The sequence below is a fragment of the Borostomias antarcticus genome, assembly GCF_949987555.1.
Source record: "Borostomias antarcticus genome assembly, chromosome: 9".
Classification (NCBI taxonomy): domain Eukaryota; kingdom Metazoa; phylum Chordata; class Actinopteri; order Stomiiformes; family Stomiidae; genus Borostomias; species Borostomias antarcticus.
The window spans coordinates 27264506-27279867 of record NC_140242.1 but is presented as its reverse complement, the minus strand read 5'-3'; the positions used below and the strand labels follow the sequence as shown (position 1 = coordinate 27279867).

Below are 15362 nucleotides of genomic sequence, written 5' to 3'. Positions count from 1 at the left end.
GTCTAACCTTTATTGGTTAAATTATGTCAACAGGTTAGCCAATCATGTTGTTGACCTCTGTGTATTTATGTGTTTTATGTGTGTATTGACCTGTGTGTATTGACCTCTGTGTATTTATGTGTTTTATGTGTGTATTGACCTGTGTGTATTTATGTGTGTATTGACCTCTGTGTATTTATGTGTTTATTTGTGTGTATTTATGTGTGTATTTGTGGGGACTACGGATGGAAACTAGCCCTGTGCTAGATCCGGCACTTTTATACTTTTAATCATGTACTCATGCTTGAGGTGTCTTTCAATGTACACTGTCCCGTCCAAATAAACAGTTAAAGTAAAGTTTTAAAAAACAATCTCTTTGATTCAAAGATGGGTAGTCTATTTGCTAGATTGCACTATCTTAATGTCGTGGCAGTAGAGCTCTCACATTGTCGTGCTGGTTGATGGTGCGAGTCTGCCCGAATCAGTTAAGTGACAAGTTCGATGATAAATAGGTGAAATGTTGCACCAATCGGCAACCGTATCATCCATTTGGATCTGTATAATGTTTGTTGTGGATAATTGGGGGTTCGGGTCAAATGAGGATGTGGAAATAGATGTCAACTGAAGTGTGTCGACCCAGTTTCCCAGGCGTTTGCGGTTGCTAGGGTAGGTGGCCAGCGGCTGGAGGGAGGGAGAGGGAGAGGGAGAGGGAGAGGGAGAGGGAGAGGGAGAGGGAGAGGGAGAGGGAGAGGGAGAGGGAGAGGGAGAGGGAGAGGGAGAGGGAGAGGGAGAGGGAGAGGGAGGGAGAGGGAGAGAGAGGGAGAGAGAGAGGGAGGGAGGGAGAGAGAGGGAGAGGGAGGGAGGGAGAGAGAGGGAGAGGGAGGGAGGGAGGGAGAGAGAGAGAGGGAGAGGGAGAGAGAGAGAGGGAGAGGGAGGGAGAGAGAGAGAGGGAGGGAGAGAGAGAGAGAGGGAGGGAGAGAGAGAGAGAGAGAGAGTCCCCCTGCGGAGCTCCTGGAGGAGGAGACACATCGTGCTCACCAGGGTAACTCTTTAACTGTCTCGAGCAAACTTCTCTTATCAGCATTCTGAGGTAAACTTCAAATATTATGAACATTCGATTTCCGTTGGTGAGCCGGTTTTGTATGTTCGTTGAGTTGCGCTAGCTTGCTTGCTAGCTATCGGTATTACGTTATCTCAAGTTAGCCAGCTAGCTAGCGAGATGTCACGAATGTTGCATAATTTCTTAGCCAGCTAGCTAACATTAGCTTCCCTTGGCAACAGCTAATAGTTACTTTGCCCAGCCTTGTTGTACGGCCCAGGTTGATTCGGTTAGCTAGTTAGCACTAGCTGGCTAGCTATCCAAGTGACCTGTCTGTATTCGAACTAACCTAAGCAAACCTTCCCTCCCTCCATCATCATGGTAGTGCTAAGAAAATATACCTAATCCGACAACTCTTCGGTCGGTTCCAGATTCAAGCCACTAAACGTTGCCGGCGAGCGCAGAGTGGGTTAACGTTAGCTAGATAGCTACACTGCTAGCATTAGCCGGCTAGCTAGCTAACGTGAGCTCTGTCACGTTGGTGCCACATGGCTGTCTACGTTACGAATGTCCTTGTTGTCACGAATGTCCTTGTTGTCACACAGCAGGTCGCCTGTGCTGTTTACTAGTGATGAGGTGGGACGAAGCTTGAAACAATACACAAACAAAACAGTTGTGTGGGGAAAAGGTTCAGTCTTTCTAGTCATTCGATGCATCCTATCCATACACGACATCTGCTGGTCAGGTCATGATAGCAATGACTATTTGCTATGCTTCGACTATTTACAACCCAAGATGAAGCTATGGGTTATGTTGTCTGCTAGCTAGCCATATACCAAGCTATGCTGTGTCTCTCACGTACATTCCTATTCGCAGTTGCTAGTTAGTGAGTTAACTGTGTACTTTTTGTGTTGCAGCCAGAATATCTTTCTTTTTTTTTTATTGCTAGTTACATTAATTGTCCCAAGCTTATACATGGGCTGTTGATTTATAGGCATCTGCTTGGCAAAGAAAGGAAAACCTACACCGGGAATATGCCAAAACGCTATCCACTAAACTCTTTTGTATCCTGACCTGAGTGTGCTGTTTCTTCTTTTTTTTATTATAGGCATCTCCTAACACTAAACATCTGTGTTGTTTCAGAACCAGGCTGAACCCCCCCCAGTACCCCTAATGTGTCTGCCAATGTCCATGACGGGTGGGTGTGAGACGGCAATTGATGGCCGCCAATGCAGCTGAAGACTTGAGCTTACAGCCAACTCTCACCGTGCACGCCAAGTCTGCCACGCTTCACGCCGCAAACACTCGCCTCTCTCGCCCGCGCCGCTGTGCCTCAGGGACCGCTCGTACCCGACGTGCCTACCCCTCCGTGCCTGCAGACAAGGCCGGGCGCCCTTGGAGCGCGGGCGCCTTCTCCGCTTCGAACTCTAACGATGGTCGCTGTCCATCGGGTGTGTTCGCATCCGGGGGCGCACAGCAGCTGACTATACAGAGGAATCCCAGGCCTAACTGGAAGCTGGACTCGCTGAAGTTGAGGTCAGGGCTTTTGGGGAAAAGAGCCTTTTCGCCCCAGCCCGCGTCTGCCGGTGCCTACCCCGCGTGCCATACCCCGCCCAAAGCCTCCTCGCCCTGTGCCCCCGCCCCGGCGGCCGGAAGCAGCATGCCCACCAACCAGTCCTCCCCCTGGAGCAGCAGGGGTCTCCGAGAAAACAGCAGGGCGGTCACAACCAAGCCCCCCGCCACCACCGGGGTTAAAGTGCCTTCCCCCTCCCACCAGGAGACCAGGGACCCGACCAAGCCGGCGCAGCCGGCCCCCTCTAACCGCCGGGTGGGGGCCAACGGCGACGGCAGGTCTCAGCCCGGGCTCGCTGTGCCTTCGCAGGGCAGGACCGTTCCTCGGGATGTGTCCCTCGATCGGATCTGGAGGCTCCCGGACCCGCAGGGGGCGCCGACGGCAGACGGGAGAGGCGGTCCGGAGAGGCCCCCGGGCTGCTGCCCCGGCCGCGGCGTCCGCAAGACGAGCTCCGAGGTGGAGTTCACCGAAGCCGTGAGGAAGCTGAACCAGAGCGCCGTCTCCCATCCCAGGAACGGGAACGTCGTGAAAGGTCGAACTGTCACAGGAGGAGGAGGAGGAGGAGGAGGGAGCACACGAGACAAGGCGACCCCGGGTCTTAGTTGTAACGGCCGCCGGGCTCCAGCCAAACCCTCCCCACCGCTTGGCCTCGGCGGCGCCGACCGGCAGCCCCCTGCCGCCGCCGCGCCCGTGGAGCCCTCCAAGAGCCCCGCCCCAACGCCGACACACGCCGCCCCGGCCTCTTGTGCTCGCCAAGGGCCGTTCTCCAGTGCCACCGAGGAGAGCCCTGACGCGGCGCCGGGCTCTCCTCCCGGAGCCTCCGTGGGCTCCGTGACCACTCAGATATCTGCCATACACCTCACCAGGGAGGAGGCCCCCTCCCCGGCACTCCTACTCCCCCCCCCCTCCTCCTCCTCCTCCCCCTCCTCCTCCTCGTCTCCACCTTCGCCTCCGTCGCCATCGCCCCCGGAGGAGCGGCGTCCTGCGGAGGTCGCAGGGTGAGTTTGGGGGGGGGGGGGGGAGGTCGCGGGGGGAGTCATCCCTCCTGCAGGAAGCGGTCGTGAGACAGGGAGGGGAAAGAGACCAGGCTGCACAGCTACTGATTAGCACAATATAAATGTCAATCAATCAGTCAATCAATCAATCAATCAATCAAAGCTTTATTTGTATAGCGCATTTCATACACAGAGGCAACACAATGCACTTTGCGTTGCCTCGTAACGTGTGGCAAATAAAGCAAACTAGCGAACTTGGAGTGCTGCCTATTCCCTTTTCATTTATCTATACTACATTTTATTAGGATCGAGCAGCACCCAGTCGTCTAAAGACCGTTAAAGACTTTGTGAGTTGAGTGTTTCATGGCTTATTCGTCCTACTGGGCGGTGTGTAAAAGTGCCCTTAGAGCAGGTCCTTTGTTGCGTTACGTGCGAGCTGCTCGGTACGGTTCACACACACATCCCGTCCATTCACGGCGTCCGTATGACCCGAGTTTCTGTCCTGTCCCATCCGACCTCAGCGTGGAGAGCGGCGCTTTGCTGCATGACGTGGAGGAGGAGTTCCCGGACGACCTGGAAGATGACTGCAGCGGTGACGATGACAGCGGTAACTCGCCACGAGGACACCTGACCGCTTGCATGCGCTCACTATAGCACAGTACTGTTGTTTATTAGATGTGAAGCATAATCAACAGCCTATACTGTTCCATGTTGTCCCCTAGAGTACAGGCCTCGTTCATAACATGGTAGTGTACGTTTCATTGAGTAATGGAATACAATGTTGTATTTGCTCACCAGATGGATCGGATCGCTCTTCCATGAACGATGCCTCTTCCACAGCCTCCATGGCAGTTCTGTCTCAGTAAGTCTGCTGGCCTCTCCTCTGTGATATAATATGAAAGTATTTTTTTATATTACAGTGAAACCAGATGTGTTTCTCTTACCTGTGATATAATCTATTTGAATGATTGGCTGATTGAAAGAGTATGGTAGTTGCGTTTGAAAGGATTCAATCTCGGAAACAGAAGGGTCATCTAGTTCGTTTCATTCAGACTGTAGAGGAGGTGTCCCATAGCTTTTGAACCTAACGGGCTCTATGAGATAGATCTGATTAAGACGCCGCATCTGACGTGAAAGACAGCGAAGGCGTGAGGAACTCCATCCACTTGACACAGGGTAGCTCTGTGTGAACCCCCCTCTAATGGTTAGGATGGTTGTTAGGCTTTCCCCATTGTGTCTAGATCTCTGTAGAATAGCCATTCATCCGGCCCTATATACCTCACCGCCCACAGCACCTGACATCTACCTGCTACAAAAACCCTGAAGAGAATTGAACTTTTTTTTCTTCATTGTTCTGGTGGTTGTGACCTGAGTGAAAAGGCTGAAAGCACAGAGCCTAGTGGAAGGTCTTCCAATTGTCAATCATTGATAAAAATGGAACCATCCCTTCCACAGTGGCTAGGGGGACGTGATTCTGTGGCCAAATAGTGCTGGGCATGTGGGATCATTGTCATGGCCTGACGGGCCGGTTGAATAGTTGATAGGTATCAGCCTGTGGGGTTTTCTCCCCTCTCCTCAAAGCTGACGCCTATGTAGCGAATAGCGTAGTTCCAGGTCCAACTCCGTCTGATTGACCATCAGTTAAGACTTTTCTTTTTTTTTCTTAAACCAGGACCAGATAAGGATAAGACATCTTTCACACTACATGACTGTCATGTGAGTTCTAAGTTCAAATTCTTTGGCCCTACGATTGGTTTATATGTTATCTAAGAAACCATCTGTTTACTTTTATCAATTAGGCTTTAGTGAGAAGGTGTGGGGACTTCTCGTAAGGGATGTAAAAGCATCGCCAAGTTATTATATGGGGATGATCATCTGCCGATCTAAAAGATGGCTTGGACTTTATCTTCGAAGCACAACTGAACTGCTAACTATGTGGATGTTTGGAATCTGTTGTTCTTGATATGGACGACCCAGCAGTAGTTATACTACTGTCTGTTTACTCAGAATTCAACGTTATCAAAAATGATCAGAAGTTGAAAGTGACTCCGGTAGAAGTGTAGGTCTGGCTCTTCCAGCTTATATGATGTTTGATGTCTGATCCGCCTCCTGTTCTGTTTGTATCGTAACTATCTTGTACTGTACCGTGTGTGATGAGCCTGTACCAGCCTACAGACAAACCGGGTCCTGACATTGAAACAAGCTTAACCACGAAATCGCTGTTTTCACCCCTCCTAATGTGTGCTTGAATGCAAATCCTTTGTCATTCTAAACCTGCTGTGTGATTAGAGTGATAGATCTCTTCGACTCACCCTGGTTCCTAATCCCACTGTGTTTGTTGTGTGTGTGTGTGTGTGTGTGTGTGTGTGTGTGTGTGTCAGTATTGAGGAGCCGATGTCCTCTGAGGCGGAGGATGAGAGGGAGGAGAAGCCGGCTCTGGTCCCCAGCATGTTCCCCCACATCCCCCCCACGCTGTACTTCAGCACCCCTAACGAGAGAGGTCAGTGCCGGGGTCACCCACGCGGCTGTGTGGCGCTCATCTGCGCTTGTTGCCGGGGACGTCGATGGCAGTGGTCGCCGCGGGTTACCGGTGACACCGGTGTTAGCGGTGTCGGGTCACACACCGTTGCATTACTCGCCCAACAGCGTTTCGCTTTTTTAAAGTTGCACTGAAACGGACGTTTGAGATCATCTAACTTACGTAGTTTGACGTATTTCCGACGCAAACAAGCTATGAGGGTGGGACATATGTTTAGAGGAATTTGATTGGAACATTGACAAGTGGACGGGTTTTAAGAACTTTGGTCAGATTCGATAGAAGGATAGCGTTGATTGACGGGCGGATGTCATGAGATTATTGGCCTAAAATCGAAGGTACCTGTTGTTGTCATTGCACGTGACCTTCCGTTTTCCAGGAAGTAAGAAATTATATACTTTGATATAAGATTACAACAAAAGTAGATTTTTTTTTTGGGGGGGCATACATCGTTGAATAGGTGAACACTATGACCAATTATGTGAACCAAAATGGGAAGGAATGCTTTTTTCATTTCAACGCGACTTTAAAAACCCATTCAGTGCATTTCCGTGTATCAGCGCCCACGTTCATCAAATACAAAACTCCACTTTGTAAAATACTGAGCATGTTATCAGCAGTGATGACGGACGCTGCAATTCTAAACTGAAAGGTGTCCGTGCGTGCAGCAGAGTCGCAGGCTCACAGCACAGCGTAGCGGGGTCACATTTCACCTCACGTGACCAGAGTAAGGAGAGAGAGAAGGCTCTAGAGTAGACTTGGGCGGTTAGACGAATATATCGGCCATAGTTTTTTGGTGGCGTTTTTATGCCATGATTTTTGTCCTTTTATTTTGCCAATTTATTAACTTTGAGAACTCAACTCGGCAAATAATTAACTTGTAAAGCGCAATTCAAAGCATGAGCAAATGGGAACTGGTGATGAACCGGCATATGCATGTCTTGTTGCACTGATTTCTGACGAGTCTTTGGTAAAACAGGGCAGTGACTGCAGTGACTAACACAACAGAGCAGGAGGTGTAACTCCGACCCAGAGTGCTTGCATTCGACCCGCTTGAAGGAGTGTTGAGTTGTTATAGAGTTGTTTTTAGGCCAATTTAAAATGTTCATTCATGAATAGGCTAGCCTAACCTATAAGATGTCTTATCAGATTAATGCAGCAGGGTAGACAGCCTTTATGTTTGAATATGTGGCTGTATTTTTAATGGTTCATGGATTTAGGCTACGCTCTATATAGCCTATTTAAACCGAAAATAATTGATTAATGAGGGCTGACTGTCGGTTAGAAAAAAGAGCTCTAATTGGCATTACCAGTGGGGAGCTGTGTTCTACGTTGCACACCCAGCGCCGCCGGTGCAAATATATCGACAGTCTCCGACTGTTGGGCTGATCTTAGAATGTTTTGTGAATAAGGCCCCTGGTTAGCCTGCCTCCAGCCCCTCAATCTGAATTTCGAAATGCGATTCAGTGTCTGGAAAGGCTCTCGTCCAGAGTGATCTCTTAGTTGGAATTCCAACCAGGCCAATCAGCGTCCTTTGAATGCATCCTTTGAATTAAACTGCACAACGTGATTGGTTAGGGGATGAACTAATCGCTGAGGACTCTTTCGGCAACACCCGTCTCGGAAAACGGCTGCAATGGGAGCTTGTTCAGACGGAATAATGAACTGAAACGAATTGGGTCTTGCGTGTCAGGCTAGCCCCTGGTAGGTGCTTTGCCTGATTGTATCTTTATAGATAGCTTTATAGCTAGCTTTATAGCTTTATAGCTAGCTTTATAGCGAGCTTTATAGCTTAATAGGCTTGATCTCTATAGCTGGGTTGTTAACTGTTTGCAGTATGGTGTCTCTATAGCTGTATTATCTTTGTTTTACAGTGGAGCTGTTGCCACCAGAGCAGAGGCGCGTCCTGAAATGGAAGATGAGCACCGTGACGCCCAACGTGGTCAAACACACCATCGCCAGGTCACACTTCAAAGTTACTAAGAGTGAGTTCTTGCACATCACAGGGAAATTGGCGGAGATTCGCGAGCCGAGTGGCCCGTAGGACAGGAGCCTATTTCCTGATACCTTAGCGTGAGGCAGCTTGACTGATTCCTTAGCGTGAGGCAGGGATTTACCCCCAATCCAACCCTTGATGCTGAGTGCCAAGCAGGGAGGCATTGGGTACCATTTTTTATAGTCTTTGGTATGACTCAGCTGGGGATCGAACCCCCAACCTCCCACTCTCAGGGCGAACACTCATAACCACAAGGCCACTGAGCTGGTTAGGCATTCAAGTAGGCTAGTTTTCATTCATTCTTTCATTAGTCGGGTAATCTAAGAGAGAATCAATGTCTGTCATTGCTGAACTCCCATATCTGACCGTATTGACAACACTCCCATGGCACAAGTCAAGGAGATAAAACATCTGGCTTTGGTGAGTCGTCACTGACTGCTGGTGGCACTTGTTCTGGTGGCTTTACTGATGATGACGGCAATTAGGGATGTCACCAAAACCCATACTTCCATAAACCATTTTGTAATGGTTTATTTCTACCAATTACTCTTTTTATACTTTTGACCTCCCTCAGGCCTCTCAAAAATAGACCAACCTCTTCTGCCTGTATGGACCAACCTCCTTTGCTATAGACATATTTGCACACATTTCTTCCTATCCCAAAAGCGAGAATTTGTCATGTGATTATGAGCGGGTCTTGAGGAAAGTCCTCTCTTAAAAAGCATTGCTGTGATATGGGTGTTGTGAACCCAATAGTATTGTGTAGTATAACAAGTTGTGTATATTGTGTAATATAGGGAGTTGTGTATATCGTGTAGTATAGTGAGTGGTGTATATTGTGTAGTATAGTGAGTTGTGTATATTGTGTAGTATAGGGAGTTGTGTATATTGTGTAGTATAGGGAGTTGTGTATATCGCCCAACCGTAATGAGCAGATTAACTGTAACATCAGAACCTTTGTGATTTTAGGAAGCCATGACTGGCTGGGCTGCTGGGGACACCACATGAGGTCTCCTGGTTTCAAGGCCATTCGAGAGTACCAGAAGGTGAGGAACCGAGCTCAGCCGAAGGGGTATCTAGCAGCTGTTAGAGCGGGAACGGATGTGAGAGAATCCGAGTCCTCGAGGAACACATTGAGGAACAACTCTCCGATGTCTTCAACTGGCCGCTGAGGATGTCCGAGCTTGTATCGAGCCTCGTCGTCTGACTCCGTGTTCTCCTTGTCGTCTGACTCCGTGTTCTCCTTGTCGTCTGACTCCGTGTTCTCCTTGTCGTCTGACTCTGTGTGCTTCTTGTCGTCTGACTCCGTGTTCTCCTTGTCGTCTGACTCCGTGTTCTCCTTGTCGTCTGACTCCGTGTGCATCCCTCCCCCGCAGCTCAACCACTTCCCCGGATCCTTCCAGATCGGCAGGAAGGACCGGCTGTGGAGGAACCTGTCCAAGATGCAGGCGCGCTTCGGCAAGAGGGAGTTCAACTACTTCCCGCGCTCGTTCGTGCTGCCGCAGGACATCAAGCTGTTGAGGAAGGCCTGGGACGACGGGAGTCGCCAGAAGTGGATCATCAAACCGGTACTTTTTACATCACACTCATTTAACAGGCGCTTTTAAAGCCACTTACAATAATTACATTTAACGTAGGTAGTCAGTGAACTTCTACTCGCCAGAACTCACAAGTGCATCTCCTTTCTAAACAAGTGCATGATCTAGTGCGAAAGCGCAAGAGCAGCAAAATATAAATACAATAGGTGCTTTAAGAGGGAGGATCCTGGTAGTACTTCCTGAAGAGGTGAGTTTTGAGCCTGCGGCGAAAGATGTGCAGCGACTCTGCTGTCCTGACGTCAGTGGGCAGTTCACTCCAAAACGTCCTGAGTTGAAACCTCTCTCTCCTTCTCCCGGGTTGCCAGCCCGCCTCAGCGAGGGGGATCGGCATACAGGTGATCCACCGGTGGAGTCAGATGCCGCGCAAGAGGCCCCTACTGGTGCAGAAGTAAGCAGACGACCCGCAAGACCGCCGCCCTGCTGGCGGGGTCGAGCCATAGGACACAATGTGTTTGTTCCAAACCCCAGTATACAGGGACATTACTGACTTAGTACAGCTATGAGTCAATAAGGGTGTTATTAGTGTGGGGATATGCAAGGCGATGTTCACCATTCACTCACATTCAGAAGCTACAATGGCTGCTGAAGCCCCCCCAAAAAAATCATCGGCCCGGGTAGAGGTTCAGGTCAGATTCACCCCAGAATGCATTGCGTTCTGTACGCTGTGTGGAGTGAGTCCAAACAAATTGAGAAGAAAAACTAAGCAAACATATAAATATTTATTTAGCATTTAGTGACCTCCCAAGATGTGTTTTAAAGCACAGTGACAAAGTATGACTGGTGATAATGGTGGTGGAAGTATTAAAACTAAGAGCGGTACGAACATGGAGGTATTAAAATAGACTTCAACCAATGATTGAGCTCCTTAAAGTGAGTGAATGGGGGCATGTTCTTGTACATCACTCCACTAATGATACCTCCTGAGTCATGACATACTAGGATGCTTAAAATCCTTCTTGATCCCTATGTGCTCTATCTCGGAACTCTTCACCATCTGCCATTCAAGGATTTGATGTAAACTTAACTTGACGATGTGGTTGTGTGTCGGTAGATATTTGCACAAGCCCTACCTCATCAGCGGTAACAAGTTTGACCTCCGTATCTACGTCTACGTGTCGTCCTACGACCCGCTACGAATCTACATCTTCTCCGACGGCCTGGTCCGCTTCGCCAGCTGCAAGTAGGTCTGCTCCTCTCCGTCGGCCACGGACGCCCGGTCCGTATCTACACTAGTTACTCACGGTTACTCATAACGGTTTCGTTTGTCTCGGCCTCCAGGTACTCCTCGTCGATGAAGAGTCTAGGTAACAAGTTCATGCACCTGACCAACTACAGCGTCAACAAGAAGAACTCGGAGTACCAGAGCAACAGCGACAACAAGGCCTGTCAGGGACACAAGTGGTGAGACGAGGCGGGGAGGGGGGCGCCATCACCGAGGCACACAGTCCAGTTAATAATAATAATAAGACTCGGGCAGCATGGTGGCTCAGTGGTTAGCACTGTCGCCTCACAGCAAGAAGGTCCTGGGTTCGAATCCCGGTCGTTCCAGGTCCTTTCTGTGTGGAGTTTGCATTTTCTCCCCGTGCCTGCGTGGGTTCCCTCCGGGTACTCAGGCTTCCCCCACCATCATAAAGGCATGCAACGTATGAATGTGAATGAATGTTGGTGGTGGTCGTAGGCGCTGATTGGCAGCCATGCTTCTGTCATTCTGCCCCAGGGCAGCTGTGGCTACAGATGTAGCTTACCACCACCAGTATGACTGTGTCTGAATGAATACTGGACTCTGTAAAGCGCTCTGGGTATCATGAAGGGCGCTATATAAATCCAACTTGATTGATTGATTGAATAAGAACACGAGCGAAACGGAAGGACTGCTGGACAGAGATGGGTGTGTTTTTGTGTGTCCAGGGCTTTGAAGGCACTGTGGCAGTACCTGGGTTCCAAGGGGGTCAACACCACTCTGATCTGGGAGAAGATCAAGGACATTGTCATCAAAACCATAATCGCGTAAGTCTTCAGCGCGACAGAACCCTGGCGGGTGTGTTCCGGAAGGTTCTCTTTTTAGTTCTGTGTGTACATGAGGAAGGCCGGCAAGGCAAGGCAAGTTTATTTGTATAGCACATTTCAGCAACAAGGCAATTCAAAGTACTTTACATGAGACGTTAAAAGCATCACGACAAAGTGCAAAACATAAAAGGTCATATAAAACGAAATGCAAAAAAGGACATTTAGAAACAAAATGCATGAAAAATAAAATACAGGAATAAAAGTTACAGTGCAGTGTATGAATGAATAATTATTTGATTTAATAAAAAGCAGCGGCAAAAAGAAAAGTCTTCAGTCTTGATTTAAAAGAACTGAGAGTTGCAGCAGAACTGCAGTTTTCTGGAAGTTTGTTCCAGATATGTGGAGCATAAAAACTGAACTCTGCTTCTCCATGTTCTGTTTTAACTCTGGGGACAGAAAGCAGGCCTGAGCCAGACGACCTGAGAGGTCTGGATGGTTCATAACGTAGCAGCAGATCAGAAATATATTTTGGCCCTAAACCATTCAGTGCTTTATAAACCAACAGCAGTATTTTAAAGTCAGTTCTTTGACAGACAGGAAGCCAGTAGGAGGAGCTAAGTGGTCAGTGTTCCGAAACGCATACTCATACTTTTTATTACCAGCACGTACTACAGCTGCCCCTAGAAAGTACGTACTTTGCACACAGTAGTTAGTATGCATACAATCGGACCATTCCACTTTGTCATAACATTGCGCCTTGAAATTTCCCCACATCCCTCACAGTGCATAAAGCAACATTCGTCCACAGCTGTCGCGGCTTGCACACGTGACGCAATTTCCTCTGTGCAATGGATTGTGGGTCAGAATAGCCAGAAAAGTCTGCTGTCTTGCATACTGCAAAATACAACCGGATGTAGTAGTACATCCTGGTATTTTTGCCATGCTGCATGTGGCATACTATGTACTGGGACATGCTACATTATTTTTTGTAGCATACTATACACAGTAGCATGGAAGTATGTGATGGGGAAGGCAGCCTGTGTGTTGGTCCTCTCCAGGTCAGACCCGTACGTGAACACGCTGGTCAAGATGCACGTGCGCTCCGCGTACAGCTGCCACGAGCTGTTCGGCTTCGACATCATGCTGGACGAGAACCTCAAACCGTGGGTGCTGGAGGTCAACATCTCACCCAGGTACGCTGTGTGTGTGTGGGTGTGTGTGCTCTAGCTGTGTGTGTAGTACGTACTAATATCCCTGTCCTCTGCTCTAGCTGTGTGTGTAGTATGTACTAATATCCCTCTCCTCTGCTCTAGCTGTGTGTGTGATATGTACTAATATCCCTGTCCTCTGCGCTAGCTGTGTGTGTAGTATGTACTAATATCCCTGTCCTCTGCTCTAGCTGTGTGTGTAGTATGTACTGATATCCCTCTACTCTGCTCTAGCTGTGTGTGTAGTATGTACTCATATCCCTCTCCTGCTCTAGCTGTGTGTGTAGTACGTACTCATATCCCTCTACTCTGCTCTGCTCTAGCTGTGTGTGTAGTACGTACTCATATCCCTGTCCTCTGCTCTAGCCTCCACTCTAACACCGCTTTGGACGTGGCCATCAAGGGTCAGATGATCCGGGACGTTTTGAACCTGGCCGGCTTCGTTCTTCCTCAGAGGGAGGACATGGAGCCATCCTGCAGCAGCGCCTCTAGCTCCACCAGCAGGTCAGACCATAGCATTACACCATCACTGTACTACAGACATTACACACCAATAGATCCAGTTTGGTCTCTCTGCCTTTCTTTAATCTTGCTGAAGGTGAAGTGATGTAATAACTGTGTGTGTGTGCGTGTGTGCGCGTGTGTGTGTGTGTGTTTAGTCTGTGTGGAGGAACGCGGGAGAGATCCAGAGGAGAACTGTCTACTGATGAGAAAGTCAAACGGGCCTTTTACCTAAGCCAGCGCTTTGCAGACCAGGTACACACACACACACACACACACGTAAATTACTTACAGTGCATTCAGACTGTGTTCAGACCTCTTCACTCTTTCCACGTTTTGTTACGTTACGGCCTTCAACTTTTATTGTCTCGCCCCGAGGGGCCCAGAGGGGATTACAATCTCTGTCTGTCTGAATGACTCGTCGCACCATGGGTGTGTGTTTGTTATTAAAGTTTTTAGCCAATCAAATCGGTCTGAATACTTATGTAAACGTGATATTTCCGTTTTTATTTTTAATAAATAGAAACATCTAAAAACTTGTTTCTACGTTGTCTTCGTGGGGTATTGTGTATAGATTGAGAAAAATTAATGGATTAACGGATTTTAGGACGAGGCTGTAACGTAACAAAACGTGGATAAAACGACGAGGTTTGAATGCACTCTATGTTCTAGTCGAGGCCTGTTCTGAGACCGCCGTACTGATTCTCTCTACCGCCTGGCGTCCTGCTGACTCAGGACTTCTTCACGTCGGTGCTGGACGTGCTGACCCCGGCGGACGTGCGCGTGCTGGCGGAGACGGAGGACGAGCTGCGGCGCCAGGGCGAGTTCGAGCGCATCTTCCCCTCCGCCGTCTCCTCGCGCTACCTGCGCTTCTTCGAGCACCCGCGCTACCTCAACATCCTCCTCAGCCAGTGGGGGCAGAAGTACTGGGACAACCAGAGCAGAGGTGTGTGTGTGTCTAAGAGTGTGTGTGTCTAAGAGTGTGTGTGGGTGTGGGGGTGTGTGTGTGGGGGTGTGTGGGGGTGTGAGAGTGAGAGTGTGTGTGTGTGAGAGAGTGTGTTTGTAAGAGTGTGTTTGTAAGAGTGTGTGTGTGTGTGTGTGTGTGTGTGTGTGTGTGTGTGTGTGTGTGAGTGAGAGAGTGTGTTTGTAAGAGTGTGTTTGTAAGAGTGTGTTTGTAAGTGTGTCTGTGGAAGAGTGTGTGCGTGTGTCGGTGTAAGAGTGTACAGTATGTCTGTAAGTGTGTGTCTGTGTACTGTAAGTGTGTGTGTGTGTGTGCACCCTCAGCCTCACGGCGTATCAGCACCTGTATCCTGTCATGGGAAACTTCATAACGACTTCCTGTTTTTGAGTGTAGGGATCGATCTGCTGAAGACTCTGTGTGAGAAGCGCGTTCATCAAGGCACCTCGGACCCCGCACACATAGTGAGTATGACATGTTCATCAAGGCACCTCGGACCCCACACACATAGTGAGTATGACATGTTCATCTAGACACCTCGGACCCCGCACACACAGTGAGTATGACATGTTCATCTAGACACCTCGGACCCCGCACACATAGTGAGTATGACATGTTCATCTAGGCACCTCGGACCCCGCACACATAGTGAGTATGACATGTTCATCTAGACACCTCGGACCCCGCACACATAGTGAGTATGACATGTTCCTCTAGGCACCTCGGACCCCACACACATAGTGAGTATGACATGTTCATCTAGACACCTCGGACCCCGCACACATAGTGAGTATGACATGTTCATCTAAACACCTCGGACCCCGCACACATAGTGAGTATGACATGTTCATCTAAACACCTCTGACCCCGCACACATAGTGAGTATGACATGTTCATCTAGACACCTCGGACCCCACACACATAGTGAGTATGACATGTTCATCTAGACACCTCGGACCCCGCACACATAGT

The 15362-nt window shown here is 49.0% G+C and overlaps 1 protein-coding gene across 1 annotated transcript in view; it reads left to right on the top strand.

Annotated features, from left to right (window-relative positions):
- The first annotated feature begins 967 nt into the window (after positions 1-967).
- Positions 968-15362, top strand: part of ttll4 (tubulin tyrosine ligase-like family, member 4) — a 16797-nt gene continuing 2402 nt past the window's right edge. The window contains exons 1-17 of the mRNA XM_084443078.1: positions 968-1069; positions 2162-3589; positions 4108-4193; positions 4385-4448; positions 5968-6086; positions 7997-8107; positions 9088-9164; positions 9495-9686; positions 10022-10104; positions 10768-10896; positions 10995-11117; positions 11625-11723; positions 12782-12916; positions 13298-13435; positions 13591-13687; positions 14168-14378; positions 14787-14854. Coding sequence (XP_084299204.1) covers positions 2238-3589; positions 4108-4193; positions 4385-4448; positions 5968-6086; positions 7997-8107; positions 9088-9164; positions 9495-9686; positions 10022-10104; positions 10768-10896; positions 10995-11117; positions 11625-11723; positions 12782-12916; positions 13298-13435; positions 13591-13687; positions 14168-14378; positions 14787-14854 — 3084 coding nt within the window. The 5' untranslated portion in view covers positions 968-1069; positions 2162-2237. The remainder of the gene's footprint in view (positions 1070-2161; positions 3590-4107; positions 4194-4384; positions 4449-5967; positions 6087-7996; positions 8108-9087; positions 9165-9494; positions 9687-10021; positions 10105-10767; positions 10897-10994; positions 11118-11624; positions 11724-12781; positions 12917-13297; positions 13436-13590; positions 13688-14167; positions 14379-14786; positions 14855-15362) is intronic.